This window comes from Vipera berus, assembly GCF_964194415.1.
Source record: "Vipera berus genome assembly, chromosome: 5".
In the NCBI taxonomy this organism is placed as follows: domain Eukaryota; kingdom Metazoa; phylum Chordata; class Lepidosauria; order Squamata; family Viperidae; genus Vipera; species Vipera berus.
The window spans coordinates 43,622,485-43,644,250 of record NC_138207.1 but is presented as its reverse complement, the minus strand read 5'-3'; the positions used below and the strand labels follow the sequence as shown (position 1 = coordinate 43,644,250).

Genomic DNA, 21,766 nt, shown 5'->3' with positions numbered 1-21,766 from the left:
AAAAACTTTCGCGGCTATCCTAGGAAGAATAAATGTCGCAGGATCCAACCTGAGTCGGTCACCGGGACCGGAGGTTTTGTCTTCCGAGCTTTCGGATTCGTGGCGGAGCCCATCTTCAGGGAACTGCTCTCAGCAGAAAGAAATTCGCCGAAGATGGCACCGTAGAGAGCAGTTCCCTGAAGATGGGCTCCGGCACGAATCCGAAAGCTCGGAAGACAAAACCTCCGGTCCCGGTGACCGACCCAGGTTGGATCCTGCGACATTATCCTGCGACACGTATATTCGCTTTCATTCGTGAAAATAAATGATCGTCCGTCTTCTCCGACCTACAGTAGTTCCCCAAAACATCCAAGTCTCATAACCCGCCGAAAGGTATATCCCAGGGGTAGGCAACCTCGGCTCTTTTATGACTCATGGACTTCAACTCCCAGAATTCCTGAGTCAGCATAGCTGACTCAGGAATTCTGGGAGTTGAAGTCCATGAGTCATAAAAGAGCCGAGGTTGCCTACCCCTGGGATATCCCAAGCGCTACTCTTCCCCCTCCGTCCGAGAACCTCGAGCCGACGAGCTCAGCGGGGCCAACGCCCTCCATCTTGGAACGCTTCTGCGACAGCAAGGGCCCTGCCGCTCATCTCAAGCGGAAGAGCTCCTGGGTTCCGCTCGGGGAGGGGGCGGAGGCGCCATTTCAGACCTACGGAACTGCCTAACTACGGCGCGGGGGTTGATGGGAAGGTCGTGGATACTGTTGCTTCCGGCTTAGACACTGGAAGGTGATTTCCCCCCTCCCCTTTGCCCCCCTCCCCGCTCCGATCCGGTGTCTGAGCTCCCTTTTGGCTCCCGCCGTCCCCATCGGAGCGCCCCCCCCTCCGCTGTTCAGCCGGTTGTAGTGGGAGGCGGGGCTATGGAGACGGAGTATTACGGTGGGGAGCAGTCAGGTACAGTCGGAGGAGGCGGGAGGGCGAGCTGGGCTCTCGGCTGGTAGGATTTGGACTGTAGAGTTTGCCTGTCGAGATTCTCAAGTCATCCAGGTCGTGGTTGTCTCCCAAGTGCTTTTTCAGCTCCCGTTGCCTCTTGGAAAAAACACCTTTGGGACGACTCTACGGCTTGCATATGAGAGCAAGGGAGTCACGAGCTTTCTTGCTGTATGGTTGTTCCAGCAACTGGGTGCGTGGCGTACCCGTTAGGCCCCATTGTGTTATGAATCTGTCGGTACCCGACCGTTGCCCGAGTTCCTAAGCCTTTCCTCAACCCGAGATCCTCTAGATCAGCGTTTTCCAACCTTAGGAACTTGAAGATGCGTGGACTTCAACTCCCAGAATTCCCCAGCCAGCTATGCTGGCTGGGGAATTCTGGGAGTTGAAGTCCACGCATCTTCAAGTTCCTAAGGTTGGAAAACGCTGCTCTAGATCAGTTGGGCTGCTGTTTCTGGAATCGTCGGGACGAAGCTGATATACTTAATGAAAGTGATGCTGCCCTGCAGGGAGAGAGAGGAATTTGCCCAGTCTACTTTAACTGCGTGTCGTATTTCTATGTTGTGTTTTGATAATAGGCAGGTTTCAAAATATAGTTGCAAAACAAGGAAGGAGAATAGATTTTGCCCTCCTACGATCTGTGATCCTGTTAAACCTCCTGTGGGAGGACAAAAGACTTGAAGACATTCTCCAGTCCACCAACTCCCTTCTTGAAGCTTCTGTTTAATTTTCTAATCAGTGAGGAAAGAAAAAGGAACAAAGATAAAATGTAATTCAGTTTGTATGGCTAGAGCTGTGTGTTGAGATGTGTGTTATGGAGGTGCCCATTGAATCCAGATCTCTGCACAGCCCGAATAACCAAACAATTTGGTTATTGTTTGTACTATTATTTATACTATAAGTCTTTAATAACTATGGAAAGCAAATATAATTTAAAAATAGAATGGAGAGCTATTATTTATTTACTAGATTTTTATCCTGCCTTCTGTGTAAGTGATTTGAGTGGTGAATATACCTATACTCCTTCCTCCACCTATTTTCCTCACCTGTGACATTAGCTAAGAGAGAGTGACCGGCCCAATGTCACCCAGTTGGCTTTTATGGACTAGAACCCACCGTCTCCTGATTTCTAGTCCAGAATCTTTCATCACTACACCAAACTGGCTCTCAATTGACTGTGTTTGAAAGGGATGTGTGCAATTCACTTGATGAATAGATTTATCTTTTTTGTGTTAGCTTCGAATTAGGTTTGAGTTAGTAACATTTCCCCCAAAAAGGAAACGTTTTGTGGACCAAATTCTTCAAGTAAAGTTTCCTCTTCTTTGTTTCATGTATAGTAATTATAAAATAGTGATGATGGCTTTTATTAACTTCCAGGTATTTTAAACTACAGCTTATGTCAGCCTTAAACACTGTGACTAATGGTGAGAAATACTGTAGTCAGTATGTTGAAGACAGTATGTTAAGGAACCTACTCTATTTTCACTTTTATGTCTAGTGTAGAATAGAAATATACTGAAATTCAATTGAGAGAGAAATATATATTATTGCAGTCAGTGACCAGCCCATAAAGTATATTATATACATAACATGAATAGTAATGAATAAATTAATTAGGTAAGCAAATCAATCAAAATGTTGCTCTTCTTACATATTGCATGATATAATTTGGCCAACTTAAAGAATTGAGCCTGGAATAAGAGTTTAAAATAAAACTGATGAAAATGATCAAGAAATTTAGTTAACAGCTCACTATAGGTATCAGCATAAAACAAACAATATAGCTTTGATGGGTTCAGTGGTTCCTCTATATGGGCATAATTTGGATTTGAATGGGATAACCTTGTATCAGCCCTCTAAAATTTCTGATAGAAGAGTGTTGAATTGTGTCAACATTAAAGCCATCCTTAGTTTTGGGACAGCAGTTGGTTCATATAACTGGCAGGTCATTAAGGAGAAATATAAGGTTAGTTTGAATAATGATGTTTCTATGACATTTGATTGCTTCTGTTGTATAATCATGCCCTAGCATAGATACTTAAATTAAGGAAAACCCAAAGAGTTCCAGTTCGTTGTGTGTTGCCTTAGTTCAAGGGGAAACAAAATTATTGGAAAGAACCCGAGGAGTTAGATCTTCTGGGGAAAAGAACAATTTAGTTCACTACCTGACAATTCATATCCAAGCACTGGATTCAATCTTACTGACACCATCCTCTCAATGTAGAATTACATATGGAACACTTGGAATATGCTCCTGAGGAACTTAGTCTGAACCCTTTCCAAGGGGGCAAAAGAGGTATGGATCTATCTGGGCACCAATTAATAATTGTGTTTGAACTTGTCCTGAGTGCGCTCAGAATGCAGCAAGAATAAGCAATGTCTATTTACTGTAAAATAATTTTTGCAGAGCTGTAGCTGATTTTTGGGCTTTTTTTACATGTAGATATGTCATAAAGTACAACACTAAGATATTTAAATAACACCCATTCAATTGGACGATTGTTTAATTTCCAGATATGTTTTTTACGGTGTTTGGCAAACACCAGTGCCTTTGTCTTACTATACTTGATTTCTAAGGCTACTGTATTCAGTATTCAGCCAAAGCTCGCAATGCTCTCTTTAGACCAGTATAGGTCTGGAAGAGCAGAACTACTCCATGTGCTTAAAAACAGATTACTGTATATTGTTCTGCCTATTTTGAGGGATAATGGGAGAAATTGTTTATCTTGGCAACTAAAGGATTGATGTAATAATTGAAAAATAATAGTTCCAGAATATGCCAAACTCTTCTGTTACCAGACATTTTCTTGATACAGTGATTCTGGGTAATGCATCTGACCTCTATAGTTGAGTTGTCCTATAATTTATAGACAAGCAGAAGGAAGCTTCTATCTATAAACAGAAAGGTTTTGAAGCTTATATGCTAGATTAGGCTGGGAAATTAAATCAAGGACTGCTATAAAATCAATGAAGGCTGCATATAGCTTTGCACATGGTTTTTAAGTGATTCCCCCCCCCCAATGTTTCAGTACAAGAGCATAGTGAAAAGTAAACTTGTTTCTTGACTAATAATGTATTTTCTCTAGGTCTAGCCAATACCAGAACTTAATGGATACCTAGATATCTGGCATGTTATTTATTGATAACGTTGAGGAGATCAATAGGCTAGTAATTTAATGGAGTTCGGTACTTTTTTTTTTTGTAAATGGGAACTATTAGGAAAAAGCCCCCAAAATGCAATTGTATTGTTAACATTTTAACTCTTGTTAATTTCATTTTGATAAGCTGATTAGTTATGTCTTCCTTTTTAAATGGTCCAGAACATAAACTTTCTCAATGAATATTATATAAACAGTTGCCGCCCTACTCCTGTACCTTACTACATTATTTGTATGTAATAATAGAATCTGTTTCCATGGTTCACTGAATATGTTTACAGTATTTCAGGATTGGTAATCTTGACTGTTGAGTTTCTAGCTCCATGGTATTCCAGCCGCTGTCTGAAATTGAATGTCTAAACAAGTCTTAATTATGGAATATTTTAATTCAACATTTTGTTTCTGTTATTTATATTTTTATTTTAGCCATTTTTAAGTCTGCTAACAAAATGATTCATAAAGCATGATACAATGAAAAAAACCCTAAAACAACACTCAATCCTGTAATAAAAGCTATTGTTAAAACTGAGGCTTCAACACCACTCTAACCCAAGATCTAATGAAAAAGCCAGTTTTTGGAACTCTTTAGAATACAGCCAATGTGTAGGATAGACATACCTGAGGGTGAGAGGGCAACAGCAGAAAAAGGCTGCTATCTGAGTCCAATCAGTTGACACTGGTTAAAGGATGGGATCCAGAGCATGCCAACTTTGTCCGATTATGGACGACAGATAATCCTTTAGATATCCAGACTCTATGCCACGAAAGATTTTATAGGTAACAACCAGCACTTTGAACTGTTAATTGAAACCTGTTGGTAACTAGCAGAGCTAGTAAGTTCACATGTGAAGACCTCCAAATTCTCCATCAATTCTGAAGGGAAAAGTGCAGTATTACGTATTAACTCCAAAGTGGTGACTTACCTCACTCAGCAGTCTCATATAGGTGTTAAACAAGAATATAGAGATAATTAAAACTAGTACAGTATTCATTTGCATTAATGTAATTGTTTCTACGTATTGAAAGCCATTGTCAACTTTTAGTTTGATTTAAACAAATAATGTGTTACAGATGATGGTGGAGCCACACCAGTACAGGATGAGCGTGATTCAGGATCAGACATGGAAGATAACAGAAATGGACAACACTCTGGATCAGAGAATGGAAGCATAGGACAACATTCAGAGGTAGTATGAAATAAATTTTTAAATATTAACTGGAAACTATTCTGCCCATGGTTCCTATCTGTTTAAGCAAAGGATTTCTTAAAAGTTAAAAGTTAATATTTAATTCATATGATCTTTTAAAAGTAAACTGCAAATTACAGTATTTCACTATAAAACAATATACATTTTTCAAAATGTACAAGGAAATAAACATTTTGCATAAATTTCATGTGTACTGTATATTTCAACAAGGTTTGCAATAACTTTCATTACTATATACCTATTAATAGTGTTAGTGAAGCATTTTGGAAAGGGTCCAGGCTGAAAAAATAATTTGGGATTGAGCAGATTGTTGCCTTTGAAACTATTTCACTTAATAGTTTCCTATATTATTTAAGTGGAAATAAGTGTTGATTTTATGTTGTATGAACGGAAGATTTTAACCTAGTTGATTGCTAATATGCATCAATGATTTAGTATGTGCCTTTGAAGTTGATGTCAACTCTTAGTAACCACATAGTTAGATTTTCTTCAATACGATCTGTCCCTAACCTAATCTTTCAGGTCTTCCTACAGGGCACCCATCACCACCCATCAGTTTTCTTAACACACCTAGCCTAATAACAAAACAAGTGTTATTCTCGTGAACCTGTACTGGGTTCCATTTTTAAGGAGGCTCCTTAAACTCCAGTAACAAATGGAGCCTCCTTAAAAAAATGAAGCCTCTTAAAAAAAATTAAAAAAAACCTTGTTGCAAAATAGCAGGAGTTTGCCAAAGAAACTGATCCTGTATCAGGCTGGGTGCCTCTGTCAGAAGCTACAAAAACAGAGCATTAGTTGGGTGTTATTGGAACCTGGAGGAGGCCAGGTCATGCAAGTCCTTCGGTGGGATTTCCCCTTGTTTGCTGGAGGCTCCAGACGGCCTGATCTCTCCTTTTGCTGGAGTTTGGAAACTTTGGCTGGCCTCACCTCCCCTTGCTTGCTAGGTGGGAAGGCAGCTGGAGACTTGCAAACTCCGGCTGGCTTGATCCTTTTCACTAGCTGGGAGGGAAGCTGAAGGACTGCAGGGACCCTGGCGAGAAGTGGGAGTACAAGGTGCCTGAGGTTGGGGTAGCCATCTGTAGGCCTTCCAGGGACTCTCCCATCCCTGAGGTACCCAGTGCTCCATTTAATGACCCTCACATTCATTTAATGGTTGCATCAGGGAGAACAGGGAGTGGGTTGTTAAGTGAAGCTGTTTTGCTTAACAACCACCATGGCATACAACCCCAATGGGTCTTACTACGGTCTTATTTTGAGGACTACCTGTACTTAATTTACAATTAAATGCTAAACATTTCAGCTGTAATTTGCTTAATTATAGTATTTGATTTGGCCTTCATTTACTTTCTGTGGCTTCCTTAATATTATTATTTCTATTTTTCCAGAATGAACTTAGTGATGGGGAAGATGACAGACAAACTCTAGAACATCCCATGACAGACTCAGAAAATGAAGATACACCGGGACAGAAACATAGTGATTCAGAAAACGAGGATGCCGTTAATCATAATGGCAGTGACTCAGAAAACGAAGGGGTTGATGGAGAGAAAGACAGTGACTCTGATATGGAAGATAATCCTGTTCAACCCGCCAGTGACTCGGAGAATGAGGATGCTGTAAATAATCAGGCCAGTGATTCTGAGGCAGAGGAGCCTCTGAAGGGCCATGGCAGTGAATCTGAAAGTGAGGAACCTCCCAAGAACACAGGCAGTGATTCTGAACATGAGAGCTTGCATAAAAGGCATGGAAGTGATTTAGAAAATGAAGAGCCCCAGAAACATCCAGCCAGTGACTCGGAAATTGAGGAGCACCCAAAAACCCTTGACCCTGATTCAGAAAATGAGACGGTGCAAAAACCTCTTGCCAGTGACTCTGAAAATGAGGAGCAAAAGGTCCAGTCCAGCGACTCTGAATGTGAAGATCCCCCCCGAAATAAAAAGAAAATAGAGGTAGGTGACAGTGATGGAGAAAATAAGAAGGAAGAGGAACTGGTGAATAGTGCCCAGCTTTCAGATAGTGATGTTGGAAAGAGACTACATGGTTTTGACAGTGAAGAAGAAGGAAGTCCCAAAAATCAGAAGATAGACAGTGATGAAGAAGATGGAAAAGAGGAGGAGAAATTGGCCAAAAGGAAAGCTGTTGTGCTCTCTGATAGTGAAGATGAAGAAAGAACACGTAAGGAAAAATGAATTTAGAAGTAATTTTCAGTCTATATATGCTGTGATTCCAAACTAAATGTGTGACATAACGTTTTGGCTCTGAAGTTTTATGTGTGATGTGTCTCACATCAGCATATTATCATTTGCATCATCCAGGTGACTAAAATGCATAAGCAATCCTGACATTAGGGATTGCACATTCAGTAGTAATAAACATAGTACAGAATAGGGGATAAATGTACAAATATTTTTTTTTATTTTAATTTGTATACCGCCCTTCTCCCGAAGGACTCAGGGCGGTGAATAGGGCAATAAATACCAAAATACAAAAATTAAAAACAGATTAAACCATAGTGCCCACGTCGGAAGGAGCGAAGGTCGGGAACCATCCGGAGCTCAACCGGTAAACGGTTCCACAGGTCAGGCGCACCCACAGAGAACGCCCTCCCCCTGGGGGCCACCAGTCAGCATTCTCTGACCGGTGGCACCCTGAGGAGGCCCTCTCTGTGGGAGCGCACTGGGCGGAGGGAAGTTGATGCCGGCCGCAGGTGCTCCCTAAGGTACTCCAGACCCATGCCATGTAGGGCTTTGTAGGTCATTACCAGCACCTTGAATCTCACCCGGAAGGCAACTGGAAGCCAATGCAGCTCACGGAGCAGAGGTGTAACATGGGAGTATCGGGAGACCCCCAACACAACTCGCGCGGCTGCATTCTGCACCAGTTGGAGCCTCCGGGTGGTCCTCAAGGGCAGCCCCATGTAGAGAGCGTTGCAGTAGTCTAACCGAGAGGTCACGAGCACATGAGTGACTGTACGCAAGGCATCCCGGTCTAGATAGGGCCGCAACTGGCGCACCAGGCGAACCTGGGCGAAGGCCCCCCTAGTCACAGTTACTATATGATCTTCTAAAGAAAGCTGTGAATCTAGGAGGACTCCCAAGTTGCGAGCCCTATCTACGGGGGGTAATAACTCACCCCCCATAGTAAGAGATGGAATGATCTGAGTTTCCCGAGATGCCGGCACGCACAGCCACTCAGTCTTGTCAGGGTATATATATGTGTGAACAGTGATTCATTTTGATATGTCTAACAGTTGTCACCTTTTCATGCTTTGGAATGGACTAAATGTAACACATCTTGAAAAGCTGAATCCTCAAAACTTGGAGGAAAGGAACTGAAAAATTTCTCAAATTCTGTTGATATCAGTATGCCATTATTCTACCACCTGAAGCATTAGGCCACCAAAATAAATAGGACATGGTGAACCCCAGCTGCTAGAAGTTGTTCTCAATCTACATCCATTGAAAAGTACATCAAAAGCAATTTAGTGTGTTCACTTAATTATAGAGAAAAGTACTGGAACTATTGCATGTATTGCAACTTCCCTATCTTCCCTAGATATATTTAATGATATATTTGTACTACTTCTGCTACCCATTTAGCACTTTCTGTTTTATCTATTCTTTCCATAAACTGATAATTTTTCCCCCTATAGGATAGGGGAAAGCAGTAAGAGATATCGAAGTGGAAAGTGCAGATTTCTTTTAATGTTTGTGTAGGGCAAATCGTTTAAAAATGAAATTATGTTCAGTCTTCAGCATGTCGATGATTCTCAGTTATCCATTGTAGTTTTCTGGAAGTTGAATCGTGGCAATTGGACTTCTTTCCTTTTTTGGTTTAAAACATTTCACTGCTTATCCAAGTGGCTTCTTTACTCTATTCTTGATTGCATTACAAATACTGCAGCAGTCCAAAATGAACTTTCTAACGTGCGGGTGGTGGATGATTTCTCTTCATTAAAATGAAGAGAAAACAGATCTTTGCTTGATAACATCTTCCATGCTAAATGAAGTGGGCCATACAGTGGCCCATTATACTCCGCCCCCCTCCCCCCCCAGATGGTTGCTATTTGACATTATAACAGCAGGTTGGAAAAATTGCCTTAGTACAGTTGATTAGCAGGAAGTATGATAAAAATGAATTGGCAGAGATCTACAATGACCTTTTTGGGGAAAAAATGTTTTTAAGCTAGCTATACAACAAAGAGGGACTCGGTGGCTCAGTGGGTTAGGACGCTGAGCTTGTTGATCAGATGGCAGTTTGGCGGGTCAAATCCCGAGTGCCGCGTAGCAGAGTGAACTCCTGTTACTCGTCCCAGCTTCTGCCAACCTAGCAGTTCGAAAGCACGTAAAAATGCAAGTAGAAAAATAGGGACCACTACGGTGGGAAGGTAACAGCGTTCCGTGCGCCTTTGGCGTCTAGTCATGCTGGCCACATGACCACGGAATTGTCCTCGGACAAGCGCTGGCTCTTCGGCTTTGAAACGGAGATGAGCACCGGCCCCTAGATACAACAAAGATGTTAAAATGGGACCTTATTACTTCAGAGTGGTTACTGGAATTATTAATAAACTTAGGAGGACTTGCTGTTACTTGACACAAGTTTAATTTTTCTGCAGTTATCTTTGTAAATAATTCCTTTTGCTTTTAATGTTGAGATTTTTTTCACAACTAGTTGATAATTATTTTGCTCCAAATTGGCTCTGTTTTTGATTCATTTATTTATTCATCTGTTGGCAGCTGCAAAAAAGGGCCGTGTTATCTCTGATGGTGATGAATCAGACAGTGATGCTACAACAGGGAAACATGAAAAGCAAAAGAAATCTGTCGCTTCTGATAGCGAGGAAGACGATGACAAGGGTGACAGTGGAAAGAAGAAAGAAGAAAAAGATCTTTTTGGAAGTGATAGTGAGTCAGGAAATGAGCAAGAGTAAGTAATTTTAAGATTAAGTTCTGGAACAATATTTTTTTGTTTATTGTACACTATCCAGTGGTGTTTTAAGTTGGGTTGCCATATAAATTCTTAAAGTAAATAAAAGTTGTGGTGTTAGGTAACATGTACAGAAAATGGTTATGAATAACAGCTTGTTGGTGTGTTTTTTTCAGAAACCTCATAGCAGATATATTTGGAGAATCTGGAGATGAGGAAGAAGAGGAATTTACAGTAAGTACATCATGAATTTATATTTTGTTCTTCCCATTCATCACTCCTTCCTGTAATTTTGACGGATCTGCCAATACACGTTTCTTTAAGTAACTTTCATCTTTGTTCAGTATATTTCTTAGACTATGGTAACAAAATAGTATGCCATTTTCAAGTTCATTATTATGCTTCATTGGGAAAACATTTATTGGTTTTTTTTTTCTGCTCCTGGATTTGAAAGGCAACCTGCACTCAGGCATGTCAAACTCGCGACATCATGTGACGTCGCGCGACGTATCAGAACTTTTTCCCATTGCCGAAAATGGGATGGGCGCGGTTTCTCTGTGACGCTCTGGCCTGCGGGCCAGCAGTTTGACACCCCTGCTCTATACCATAAAATATAAAAAACATAAAAACAAATAAATAGCAATTAACACAAAATAAACAAAAAAAGAATAGCCTAACTAAATATAAGTTGCTGGTGTTGAAGCCATGCTATTTGCTTTAGTTACAGAGGTTAGCTGTATTTGCATTTCTGAAGACCATTAGCAAGCTACTTCCATAATGTCAAAAAAAAATACATAGGCATATCAGCTGTGCTTTTGAAGCAGGCTTATCTTTCTTTACCTTTTTATCATCTTGCCCGATGGAAATATTTTAGACACTTCCAAAATCCTGCATGCCATTTCATCACCTTTGATTTTTGTTTGTTTGTTAGCTTTATCAATTACTGGATGTACAATTGATAACCCTAGCCAGCTGGAAATGTGATATCCTGGATGAAATATTAGTATGAACCTTGAAAGCTTTATATAAATTCTATGATTGATCTCTGTTAAGTATTCTTAAAAACACTGTTTATATAATGCATTATATAATATATATTATATTAAGTTATATTTAACCAACTTCTATTGTGTTTAACCCAAGGGATTTAACCAAGAGGATTTGGAAGAGGAGAAAGCAGAAAGAAAAGAAATAGCAGAAGAATCAGATTCTGATGACAATATCAAAAGAGGAAAACAGTAAGCTTCTTGTAATTTTACAAGAAACCAAATTGATACGATGTATATCAAATTATGTATCATGTTTAAAAATCTTGCATATTCTCCAGGCATTTCAAGGTAGCACACGTATTTCTCTTTCGCTCCCCAGTTTAAATATCTTTTTCTAATCCTAGTTCAGGTTTGAGGAACAGCCATATACTAAACTTTAGCAAAAAGTTTTAATTAGGGCAAATGTTTTTATTATTAGAATTCTACATTGCCATCTTCTATAAAGGAGGTAGAACTAAGATGAGGATGTCAGTACTTTCTCTAAATAAAACTTCTATTTCTGATATTATCTACAAAGCCATCCATCCATGCTCCTATACTTTGTATTGGACAAGGTACCCTTTGAAAGCCATTATTTGTATTTTTGGTTCCACAACCAGCTTGCTTTTATAGAACATTTGTTTAGGTTCCGTGTGTTTCTGTGCAGGATAAGGCCTATGCAGATCCTTTATCCTGTGGGGTTTAGGATAAAGAATGGAATTATAGTCTTAAGGTGGTAAAAATATAAAAATCGCTTGGCTGTTTCATGTACTCTATATTGGGATTGATAGCAGATAACTTAAGTCCTAATTTACAGCTTGATACTGTTGCTTTTCCTGAATAACAAAACAGAAAATTTCCATACAATTGCTTTTTGTAATTCTTGAGGGTGCTACCTTTTTTCTTTAAATACCAGTACATTTATAATTTTAGGATTGTGGCCATTGTTCTAAATTGTACATCATAATTTTTAGGAGTAGATAAAGTGCTCTTTATTTTGTTGATAGATCTGTCCCAAATACATCATGTATTATATGTATTGGAACCATTCTTGCTTAAACTTGGTTAAGCTATAACTATATCCTGTTAATCCTTGAATTTTGTGAAACACTGTCTTTCAGTATGGATTTCATGTCAGATTTTGATATGATGTTACAACGGAAAAAGAGCATGAGTGGCAAACGCCGGCGCAATCGTGATGGCGGGACATTTATTAGCGATGCCGACGATGTAGTCAGTGCCATGATCGTTAAGATGAATGAGGCCGCAGAGGTGTGTTTGTTGCTTTCCAAGGCTTGTAAGGATATAATTCACGCATTATATAAATTATTTTAAACTGGATTTCAGGAAAGTACTATGTTTGTCTCACTGAATTGAATACAGGTAGTCCTCAGCTTATGACAGCAATTGAGATCAGACTTCTGTCATTAAGCAGTGCCGTGAGCCGTGCTTGGTTTTACCCCTTTTTCTCTGTAATCATTAAGCATATCCAGCTTTTCACATTGAGTTTGTTAGTTAGAAGCCTCCTGGAAATGTCACAAATGATGATCGTGTGACCCCGGGATACTGAAACTGTCGTAAATACAAGGACAATTCAGAAATAAGCCTTCACTTGAGCATGTGCGAGAAATGGGCGGGGATAGCGATGCCCGTCCTACGGCACCATGCGCAGTAGTTCAGTAGGCAATAAGTGGAAGGAGAAGGTTGTGTTGCAGTTGAACCCTGCCATAGAAAATCCCGCCAAATGTGTAGTGCATGCAGTAATACGATCCCTATGTGTGAAAAAACCTTTGGCAGCTGCGATTCATCACGAAGTGTAATGTTTACGGACCAAACATGATGAGGGAGGGTGTCTACGTCAGTGGTGTTGCATGTTTAAAGATGGACTAACTGACATGCATGATGAGGCAAGGAGTGGCTGCCCCTCTGTATTCAGCGATGAACTCATGCAGGAAATTGACAAAAAGGTCCGTGAAGTCTGTCGGTTCACAATATCTGCACTTTCCCCAAATTTCTCAAGAGTGTTTTGTATGAGGTAGTGACAGAAAACTTGGGATTCCACAAGTTCTGTGCTCATTGGGTACCAAAACTTCTTTCTGAGGAGCACAAAACACACCGAAAGGGGTTCTGCTTTGGACTTTCTCACACGTTATGCCAAGGAACAATTTCTTAACAGAATTGTGACTGGCGATAAGATCTGGGTGTCGTACGTGAACCCCTAAAACAAACAGCAGTCAATGGTGTGGTGTCATAACGCACTACTCAGAAACCCCAAACTCAGCAAATATTGTTTGCCAGAAAGGTTATGGCAACAGTATTCTGGGATGCCAAAGGAGTACTGCTAATGAGGTTCACGGAGCGTGATTCGACCATCAATTCAGAAGTCTACTGTGAAACGTTATGAAAACTCAGACGAGCCATGCATAACAAGCGTCGGGGCATGCTGATTTCCGGTGTGTTGGTTCACGATAATGCTCACCCGCACACCACTAGATGCACCCAAGAACTTTTGAAGCAGTTCCGTTGGGATGTTTTTGATCACCCCAGATTTGGCGCCAAGCAACTACCATCTTCAGGCATGTGCTCTTCAGGCACATGAAACAGTGGCTTGCATTGCACCCCTTTGACGATGACAGTGCGCTTCATGATGCTGTTACAGGGTGGCTTCATTTCCATGCGGGAGATTTTTTTTGCAGAATGAATTTCAAACCTTGTGAGACGTTATGACAAGTGCCTCAATTTGAATGGTGATTATGTTGAAAAGTAATGTAATGTCGTAGTTTTTTAATGTGTATAATAAAAGTTCTGTATCTGCGAATGTCTATAATTGATAACCAGACGGAGGTTTATTTCTGAATTGCCCTCATACTTGCCAGTTGCCACATAAGTTTGATCACATAACCACGGGACACTGTAACGGTCATAATCCAAGGACTGGTCATAAAACATTTTTTCCCATGCTGTTGTTAACTTTAAATGATCCTTAAACAAATGGTTAGAAGTCTTGGACTACCTGTAGAGCCAAAGCTGATAATTTGCAAATCTTTTAAAAGAGGCTCACCACATTTTTTCTGTTTACAAAGTGCAGCATTGCTTGTTAAATTTGCCTTTTTTTACTGCTTGCTTAGTTCACATTCTATAGGAGAATTTTTATTTATTTATTTATTTTATTTTAATCCCATTTATATCCCGCCCTTCTCCGAAGACTCAGGGCGGCTTACAATCTAAGCACAAATCAAATGTGCTTAGCAGTAGTGTCAAGATCTTGAAAAAAGCTCTTATTCCTGCTTCTGCCTAATACCACAAGAGTATAAGTACTCTTGTGTGGCTAACATGTACACTGAATGAAGTCCGGATACAGAAATCAATGATTCAGCACATAAAAAAACCTCAGGTATAAATGTAGGAAATACCAGTGAAATTTACACAATCATAATTGCTATTTTTTTCTCAGTTATTTTGTTTAGGCTTGGTTGGGCTTCCTTTTTTAGTTATTTCATTACAAAAGGTTGTAGTTGGTTTGATTTGCAAATGTTTTAAGCATTTTGCTTTTTTCTGCTTATGTTTAATTCCATGTATAATTTTTTGCAGGAAGATAGACAGTTGAATACACAGAAGAAACCAGCACTAAAGAAATTAACTTTGCTTCCAACTGTAGTCATGCATCTTAAAAAGTAAGCAAAACTCTTAATTCGTTTTTCTGTACAAATTTGGAAAAAAGGAAGGTTTGATGTAGATGGTCATATGCTAAATCGTTATTTGTTTTTATCTAGGTAAATAGATACTGTAATTATCCTTTACTTTGTTTTATTATTTTAAAATGAGATGAATTTAAATTTTTGAAGACTAACTTTCTGTTGAAAATAACTTATGACTTTTAATGGTTTATTATACCTTGGAAGGTTTTATTAAAATCACTGAATTGTTAAAGGATTTTAAAGGTGAATAAAACCTAACTTGATAAGAGTTTTTCAGATAACCTGTTTGGAGTGTAACCAATCTAGCTACAAATCTGTTGGTAATATCAGTGAATCATTTCCTTGTAATAACTAGAATCCACATAACTTTGTGCATTTAGATTATTTAGGATTTTGCACCAAATTAACCTATATCAGACATGTCAAACTCGCGATGTCACGTGACGTCATGCGATGTATCGGAACTTTTGCCCCATTGCCGGCAATGGGGTGGGCGTGGTTTCTTTGTGACGCATCCGGCCCGCAGGCCGGCAGTTTGACACCCCTGGCCTATATCCTCTAAAAGTTGTTCTTCAAGTTTGAGTTTGAGTTTGAGTTTATTGAATTTATACATATCATAGGATTCAGTGGAAACTTAGAAGTCATCTAGTCCAACTACTTGTTTAAAATATGATCCATAAGACTACCTTTGACAGATTGCAATACTGTCTGAATCCATGTCTTTTGAAGATATGTAGCAAAAGAGAACTCAACATATTACATGGCAGAATGCTCAATTGGTTGACAGTTCATACAGTCAGGAGGTTTTATCAAACCTGTATGTTACTAGAAGTTTGTATAAGACCTTGTTAAGTTATATCCAGTATACTATAATTACAGTATTCCCTGATCCACTAATAATTTTATCCAAGAAGATAATAGTCTGATGTCGTTTATGTTTAAAAAAAACATTTGCACGGTCCTGTTAATTGAATCATATCTATCATAAAGATGCTGCTTGTCTGTTCAAAGATCTTGCCCAATAGAGAAATCAAACTAATAGATCAGAAGGGCAAATAGTTGTAACAGGAAGGTAGGTACATAGGTGATTTAAACATATTGAAAATGGCTTCCCATCCCGTTTTAATATTTTTGTCATTTTAGACAGTGGAATAAAGAAATAAATAAATAGACTTCCATCAAATATGCCTTTTTCTTTACTTTTGAACTGCTAGTTTAACCTTTTGTTTTCAATTTTTAGGCAGGACTTGAAGGAAACCTTCATTGACAGTGGTGTAATGTCAGCCATCAAAGAGTGGCTTACTCCATTACCAGATCGGAGTCTTCCTGCCCTAAAAATTCGAGAGGAGCTTTTGAAGATTTTGCAAGAGGTCAGCCTCCCATGCATGCAGAGTCAGCATAATTTCTTTAGAAGACTTGTTTTGTATTCGGCTAAGATTAATATTTGAGAAATTAATAGGCACATAACAGTAAGATGATTTGTGATACTTGCATAGTTTCAGTACCTACAGAAATATTTTCATTTTAAAACTAATGCAATAATGAAGTATAGCTGCTCTGTGAGGCCAAATTCTATAAAAATGTGAAAATTTGAAAATGTGGGAATCTCTGGATTTAAATGATTTCCAACAGATGCTTAATTTCTTGCATCTTATATGTGTGGATCTCCACAGCTGGCCTGAGCATCTGTTTTGTCCTACTTTAAAAAATCCTTCCTGATATATGAACCTAATATGCTTAGAATTTTGTTATCAAAACAAAGCTGAAGTAGACTATGGTTTTTCATCATTCTTTTTTGTAGTTACCTAGTGTGAGCCAAGAGACCTTAAAACACAGTGGGATTGGAAGAGCAGTGATGTATCTCTACAAACACCCAAAGGAATCACGGCCCAACAAGGATATGGCAGGAAAGCTAATTAGTAAGTAAAGTAATATACTGCACTCTACTGAAAAATAAAATTCACTATAAAGTCCATCATCTGAGAAAAATTAAAATAAAATAGCATTAATTAAAATAATCTACCTATCCCAGGTCTTTGGGAAGGACTTGAAAAATGGATAAAAATGCCAAATCCTGTCTGAACATCTAGTTGTCTGACAAACTATAAAAATAATAATTCAAAAATGAATGAATGAATGAAAAAGAACAAAAAAGACCCTTCAAAGAGCAGACCTGATGAATCATTAGCTCCTTTTTTCTACTATCAGTTTTCTGTTTCTAAAATAGAAAACGCTACCAAACATTCCTACTGTTGAATATGTGATGCAGTGCTTTGCAGTCTTATTTTAATTTATTATTTTTTTTTTTTTGAAAATCATTTTTATCTTTCATTTTGTGTTTGGGAATTCAGGTGTTTGCAAGATTACTGCTGATAAATGCAGGCTTAAATATACATAAAACTTGTATATTTCAGTTCTTTAAACTCATTATTAAGTGAGGGGCCTAAACTACAGCTGTCTTAAATATTTGTCAAGCTGGTATTGTGTCTTTATATGTGTGCTGATTTTAACAGTAACTAAAATGTATATTTCTCAGTATTTATGATAATTCTAAAAGCTATATTTTCAGATTTAATTAAAGGAAACTATAAATTTGTTAAATTTAGTTTAACAAATTTGTTAAACTAATTTAGTTTTGTTCTAAAGATACTCACCCTTTGTTAATTTAAATGGACTAAAATCTTTTTAAGGTTAAGCAGTTCAAGTGGCTGTTGGAAGTCACGTTTCTTATTGGGTAGATACTGGGTGTATGCTGTTTTCTTACTTTTACTTAATTAACTCTTGTTCTCTCTTTTTTAAAATAAAACTAAACAGATGAATGGTCCCGGCCCATTTTTGGCTTAACATCAAACTATAAGGGAATGACCAGAGAAGAAAGAGAACAAAGAGATCTGGAGCAGATGCCTCAACGAAGGCGATTGAGCAGGTAAGTATCTTATACGAATATATAATGCCTTTGGTGTTTCGACTCCAAAAGCTATGTAGTGATTTCAGTTATGTATAATTTAAACAGTAATCAAAAAAGTTGCTGCACATAGTCTTCTGGAGTCTCTTCCCTGGAATGTTTTGGAACTTGTCATTCAGTTTGTAAAAGTTTTGATATTATGAAAGTAATATATATATATATTTGTTTACTCATATTTTGTAGTACTAACAATCCTCCTTTTGTTTTTGCAGCTCTGGTGGTCAGACACCCCGCAGGGACTTGGAAAAAGTATTAACAGGAGAGGAAAAGTATGTGGGGCTGGTTACTCTAAATATTGTTTTGATACCTCACAATTTCATTCTGTGGTTTGTAATGAAGAATTTTGAGCTTTTTGTGGGACAAAAGAGCCAACTGGTGAGATTGAGAGAGATTCTTAAAACACACTCGTGTTATTTAGCAGTACCTTTGTTATATTTTTTTAGAGCTCTCCGACCTGGTGATCCAGGATTTTGTGCTCGTGCCAGAGTTCCAATGCCTTCCAATAAGGATTATGTAGTGAGGCCAAAATGGAATGTGGAAATGGAGTCCTCTCGGGTAAGTGGCTAATGGAGAAGGAAGACATTCAGTAACGTTGAAATTAGATTTCTTCTAAGTTAGGTGTTGCAGGATTCACTTAAATTGTTCTTCACTGCTCCTCTCAGTATCATTTCCATAGCTTCATCCATGCACTTCATATGCTATTCTGTCCCTTGTGAAAATGCAACCTATATATTTATCAACCATTTTATATTGCTGCTCTGGCAATGATCTTGGAGATATTTACACGAACGGTTCTTTTTCGGTCCAATCCCATAATTATCCCACAAAGCTTGTAGATGACTTTCTTTACGCCATCCTTTCTGTTCATCGCAGTATGAAATGAAAAGCATTCATCTCTTCTGACTTTTATTTTTTATATGTGAAACAAGGCAAAGAAAAAGAGTGTTAAGTGATTATGTTGTCTGTTATCAGTAGTCCATTCTTTAATTTCTAGCCCGGGACTCTTAAAAAAGGTATTAATCGTCTGGAAAAACACAAGAGGCGATTTGCTGAACAGAAACGTCTCAGTAAAGTGCATCGAGCTGTCAAGTTCAGCATTGAAGGCAACCGGATGCCCTTGTAGCCTTATATTTCACTTGTCCCTGATCTAAGAGGTATCCCTGAAAGAAAGTGTGAGCTGTGCATGTGCTGTTCTGCTTGCCATTGTTATCCATTTAGACAAAAGAGCATGTCTTCATCAACTCAGAGGTTTCATTAAAGCTTTCTGATCAGGGAAAATAACGAATACATTGGGTTTTGTGTTTTTTGAGGTTTTCAGGGTTTTATGACTGAAAAACTAAAAAGACTTGACATTTAAAACTAGGCTGCTTTTCAGCAAGGATACTAACAGCTATTTTATATAGCATTTTCTTGTGGTGGTGAGCTTTCCACATGCCCAACGTGTTGCTTTTACTGTATCCTAACAATTCTTACCAATCCAGCTCATACCAATTCCAGGTGAGTAGTCCAATGTCAGTTCTGCTTGTTTCTGGAGCTGTCTTGAGTCCTGTCTTCGGTCAGCTATCTTCCCCTAGAAGTCCTGGGAATTCACATCCCAACTCAAGATCTTTTACGTGATTTTGTAAAAGGTGTAATAAAGATTTTGTCCTAATATAGATTTTTAGATATTTTCTATGGATGATGCAGCATTTTGATTCTTGTTTTATTTTGTTCTATATGTTGTCATGAATGTGTAAGCTAAATTTGTAAAACATTTCTCATGAAACTGTGTGATAATATTCTTTGATTTGTCAGGTAGCTACTTATTATGTATACTAGGGACTTTAATGGTTTTGAATCCCATTCACATTCAGAAGTGGCATGGTTGCCTAGAGGTGCAGATCCTTGCCTCACAATCAGGCGATTGAGATTTCAATCCTAGGCAGCGACCGATGTTTCTCTAACAAGGCCCAAAGAGAAAATATCTGCTGCAAACTCCACATAAGTGTCAGGAAGGGCATCAGGAAACACGCAGCTCAATTCAGTCACCCCGACTCCACCATGATAAAAGGGTTTGCAGGATAGTAAAAAGGAAAAAAAAATCTCATTCACATGCAGATTCAGGTGTTATTACTAATTTCAATAGACATTTCCAAAGGGAAGCAGAAGAGAAAAATATAGCTGTTTGGGAGATAGACTGCTCAACAGATAATGCCATCTCCTTCGAAGAGTTTCTACTCACCTACTGTGGGACAGAAAATTGCCAGTTGAAAGAAATCCAATGGGGTTCAGTAAATTAATATTCTAGATAGCGGTGGTGATGCATCATAAATATTTGCTTTTTCTTGCCCCTCACTGTTATATTTTCCATATTGTACAGTATTTACCAAGCCAATCTGCAAAAGACTGCAGACTTAATAATCTTTTAAAGTAGATTTTTATTTTTTTTAATATACAACAAAAATCCAAATAAATCAAATACAGGAAAAATAACTTGGTTTCTAACATAGTATTAAATCTTGAGAACATAGGGTAATCATTTCTTAAGCAGTGAATGAACGTGTGCATTTATTATGAGAATAGCCAGAATTATATGTTAATCACAGAACCTTCTAAATACTACTTGCTGCCTCTAATGCTTAGAAACAAGACTAAATGTTACATTAAAAGAGGAAAGTAAACCTTGCCTAAGATATTAGAGAGGACATTTAATGGATTTCTTATAATGTTGTTAATGTTCCTGTGAACTCATTTGCATATTCCAGTGATGTATGGAATATTTGTTTCCTATCCGTCTCTTATGAACGAAGCCTATGTGAATAGCCGAGCTGGTGCTTGAGTTTTAAATCCATGGTCTAGATTCCAAACTTCAGCAGTATATGAAGAATTGTGTCCATTTTTATAAAAAGCAACACCTTTTTTGTATATCTTTAATGTACAGTACATCTCTAGACAGTATTTGAATATAAGCCTTTGAGAGTCCCTCACAGTGTTACTAGTTTCTATAAATGAAAGATAGCAACAGCAGCAAGGGATGGTATATGTATGTTTTTGTGGTTTATAAATATCAAGATGTCATTGATGACTGTTCTAATACTAAATAAAAGTTTTTTTCAAGTTCCAGGCAGGTTCCAAGAAAGGGGTCAGCCGCCTGGACAAACAGATGCGGAAGTTCACAGACATCAGGAAAAAAAGCAGAACATCCCATGCTGTAAAAATCAGCATCGAAGGCAATAAAATGCCATTGTGACCTTCCGCAGAATCACCTTTGATGTCTCCTGTATAGACTCTCAGAAAATGTCTACATTTTTTTAAAAAAACAAACTTTGGGGGTTTTAAGTGCATCTTCAAATTGTTGGTTCAGCTGATTGTAATACATGTAGAGTTATGAACCCTGGGACATTGTTCATTATGGTTTTATTTAACCCTGACTTCTCGTCTCCTTTGTACAGACAAAACCTTGTATTGCTGCAAATCTCATACATTAAAATCTGTTTCTGAGGTGGGGTTTGTGTGATATTTTGTGAATTGAATATGTATATAGAAGTTTTACTATTCTTAAGTCTCAAAGAATACAAGAGCTATGATTATATTTTTATAATTAGAGGTAAAGTGTGTTTGTGCTCTGTTTACATATGTAGATTTCTGTTAATTGACCAAATAACACTATGATAAGGCACCTTTAAAAAATACCATTTTTACTTTGGGACAAATATATCACATTTTAAAAGAGAAAGAAAGAACATATTAAACATTTAATATGCTTATATCATTGGGTTTAAGAATCTTCTGAAGCCTTGTAATCTCTTTATCTCTTCTATAAATGTATTGT

At 38.3% G+C, this 21,766-nt stretch overlaps 1 protein-coding gene across 5 annotated transcripts; it reads left to right on the top strand.

The window, feature by feature from the left end:
* The first annotated feature begins 637 nt into the window (after positions 1 to 637).
* On the top strand, positions 638 to 21,435 carry IWS1 (interacts with SUPT6H, CTD assembly factor 1). Of its 5 annotated transcripts, XM_081329651.1 has the most exons (16): positions 800 to 936; positions 3,197 to 3,268; positions 5,202 to 5,317; positions 6,724 to 7,513; positions 10,075 to 10,264; positions 10,441 to 10,498; positions 11,408 to 11,502; positions 12,414 to 12,564; positions 14,884 to 14,966; positions 16,231 to 16,360; positions 16,792 to 16,909; positions 17,805 to 17,916; positions 18,168 to 18,224; positions 18,399 to 18,510; positions 18,950 to 19,109; positions 21,053 to 21,243. In XM_081329651.1, exons 1-15 carry the CDS (start codon positions 903 to 905, stop codon positions 19,076 to 19,078), a joined length of 2,247 nt encoding a protein of 748 aa, XP_081185777.1. In that variant the 5' UTR covers positions 800 to 902; the 3' UTR covers positions 19,079 to 19,109; positions 21,053 to 21,243. The 5 variants fall into 5 exon arrangements, with proteins under 5 accessions (XP_081185780.1, XP_081185778.1, XP_081185777.1 ...); XM_081329652.1 differs by lacking the exons at positions 800 to 936; positions 18,950 to 19,109 and adding an exon at positions 737 to 771 and having other exon boundaries at positions 21,053 to 21,435; XM_081329650.1 differs by lacking the exon at positions 18,950 to 19,109 and having other exon boundaries at positions 21,053 to 21,435.
* Positions 21,436 to 21,766: the final 331 nt, after the last annotated feature.

Coding starts and splice junctions, on each gene's coding strand:
- IWS1 (XM_081329650.1), top strand. CDS start 903: ATGGAGACGGAGTATTACGGTGGGGAGCAGTCAG. Junction 10,265..10,440: donor GAGTCAGGAAATGAGCAAGA/GTAAGTAATTTT, acceptor TGTTTTTTTCAG/AAACCTCATAGCAGATATAT. Junction 11,503..12,413: donor AATATCAAAAGAGGAAAACA/GTAAGCTTCTTG, acceptor ACTGTCTTTCAG/TATGGATTTCATGTCAGATT.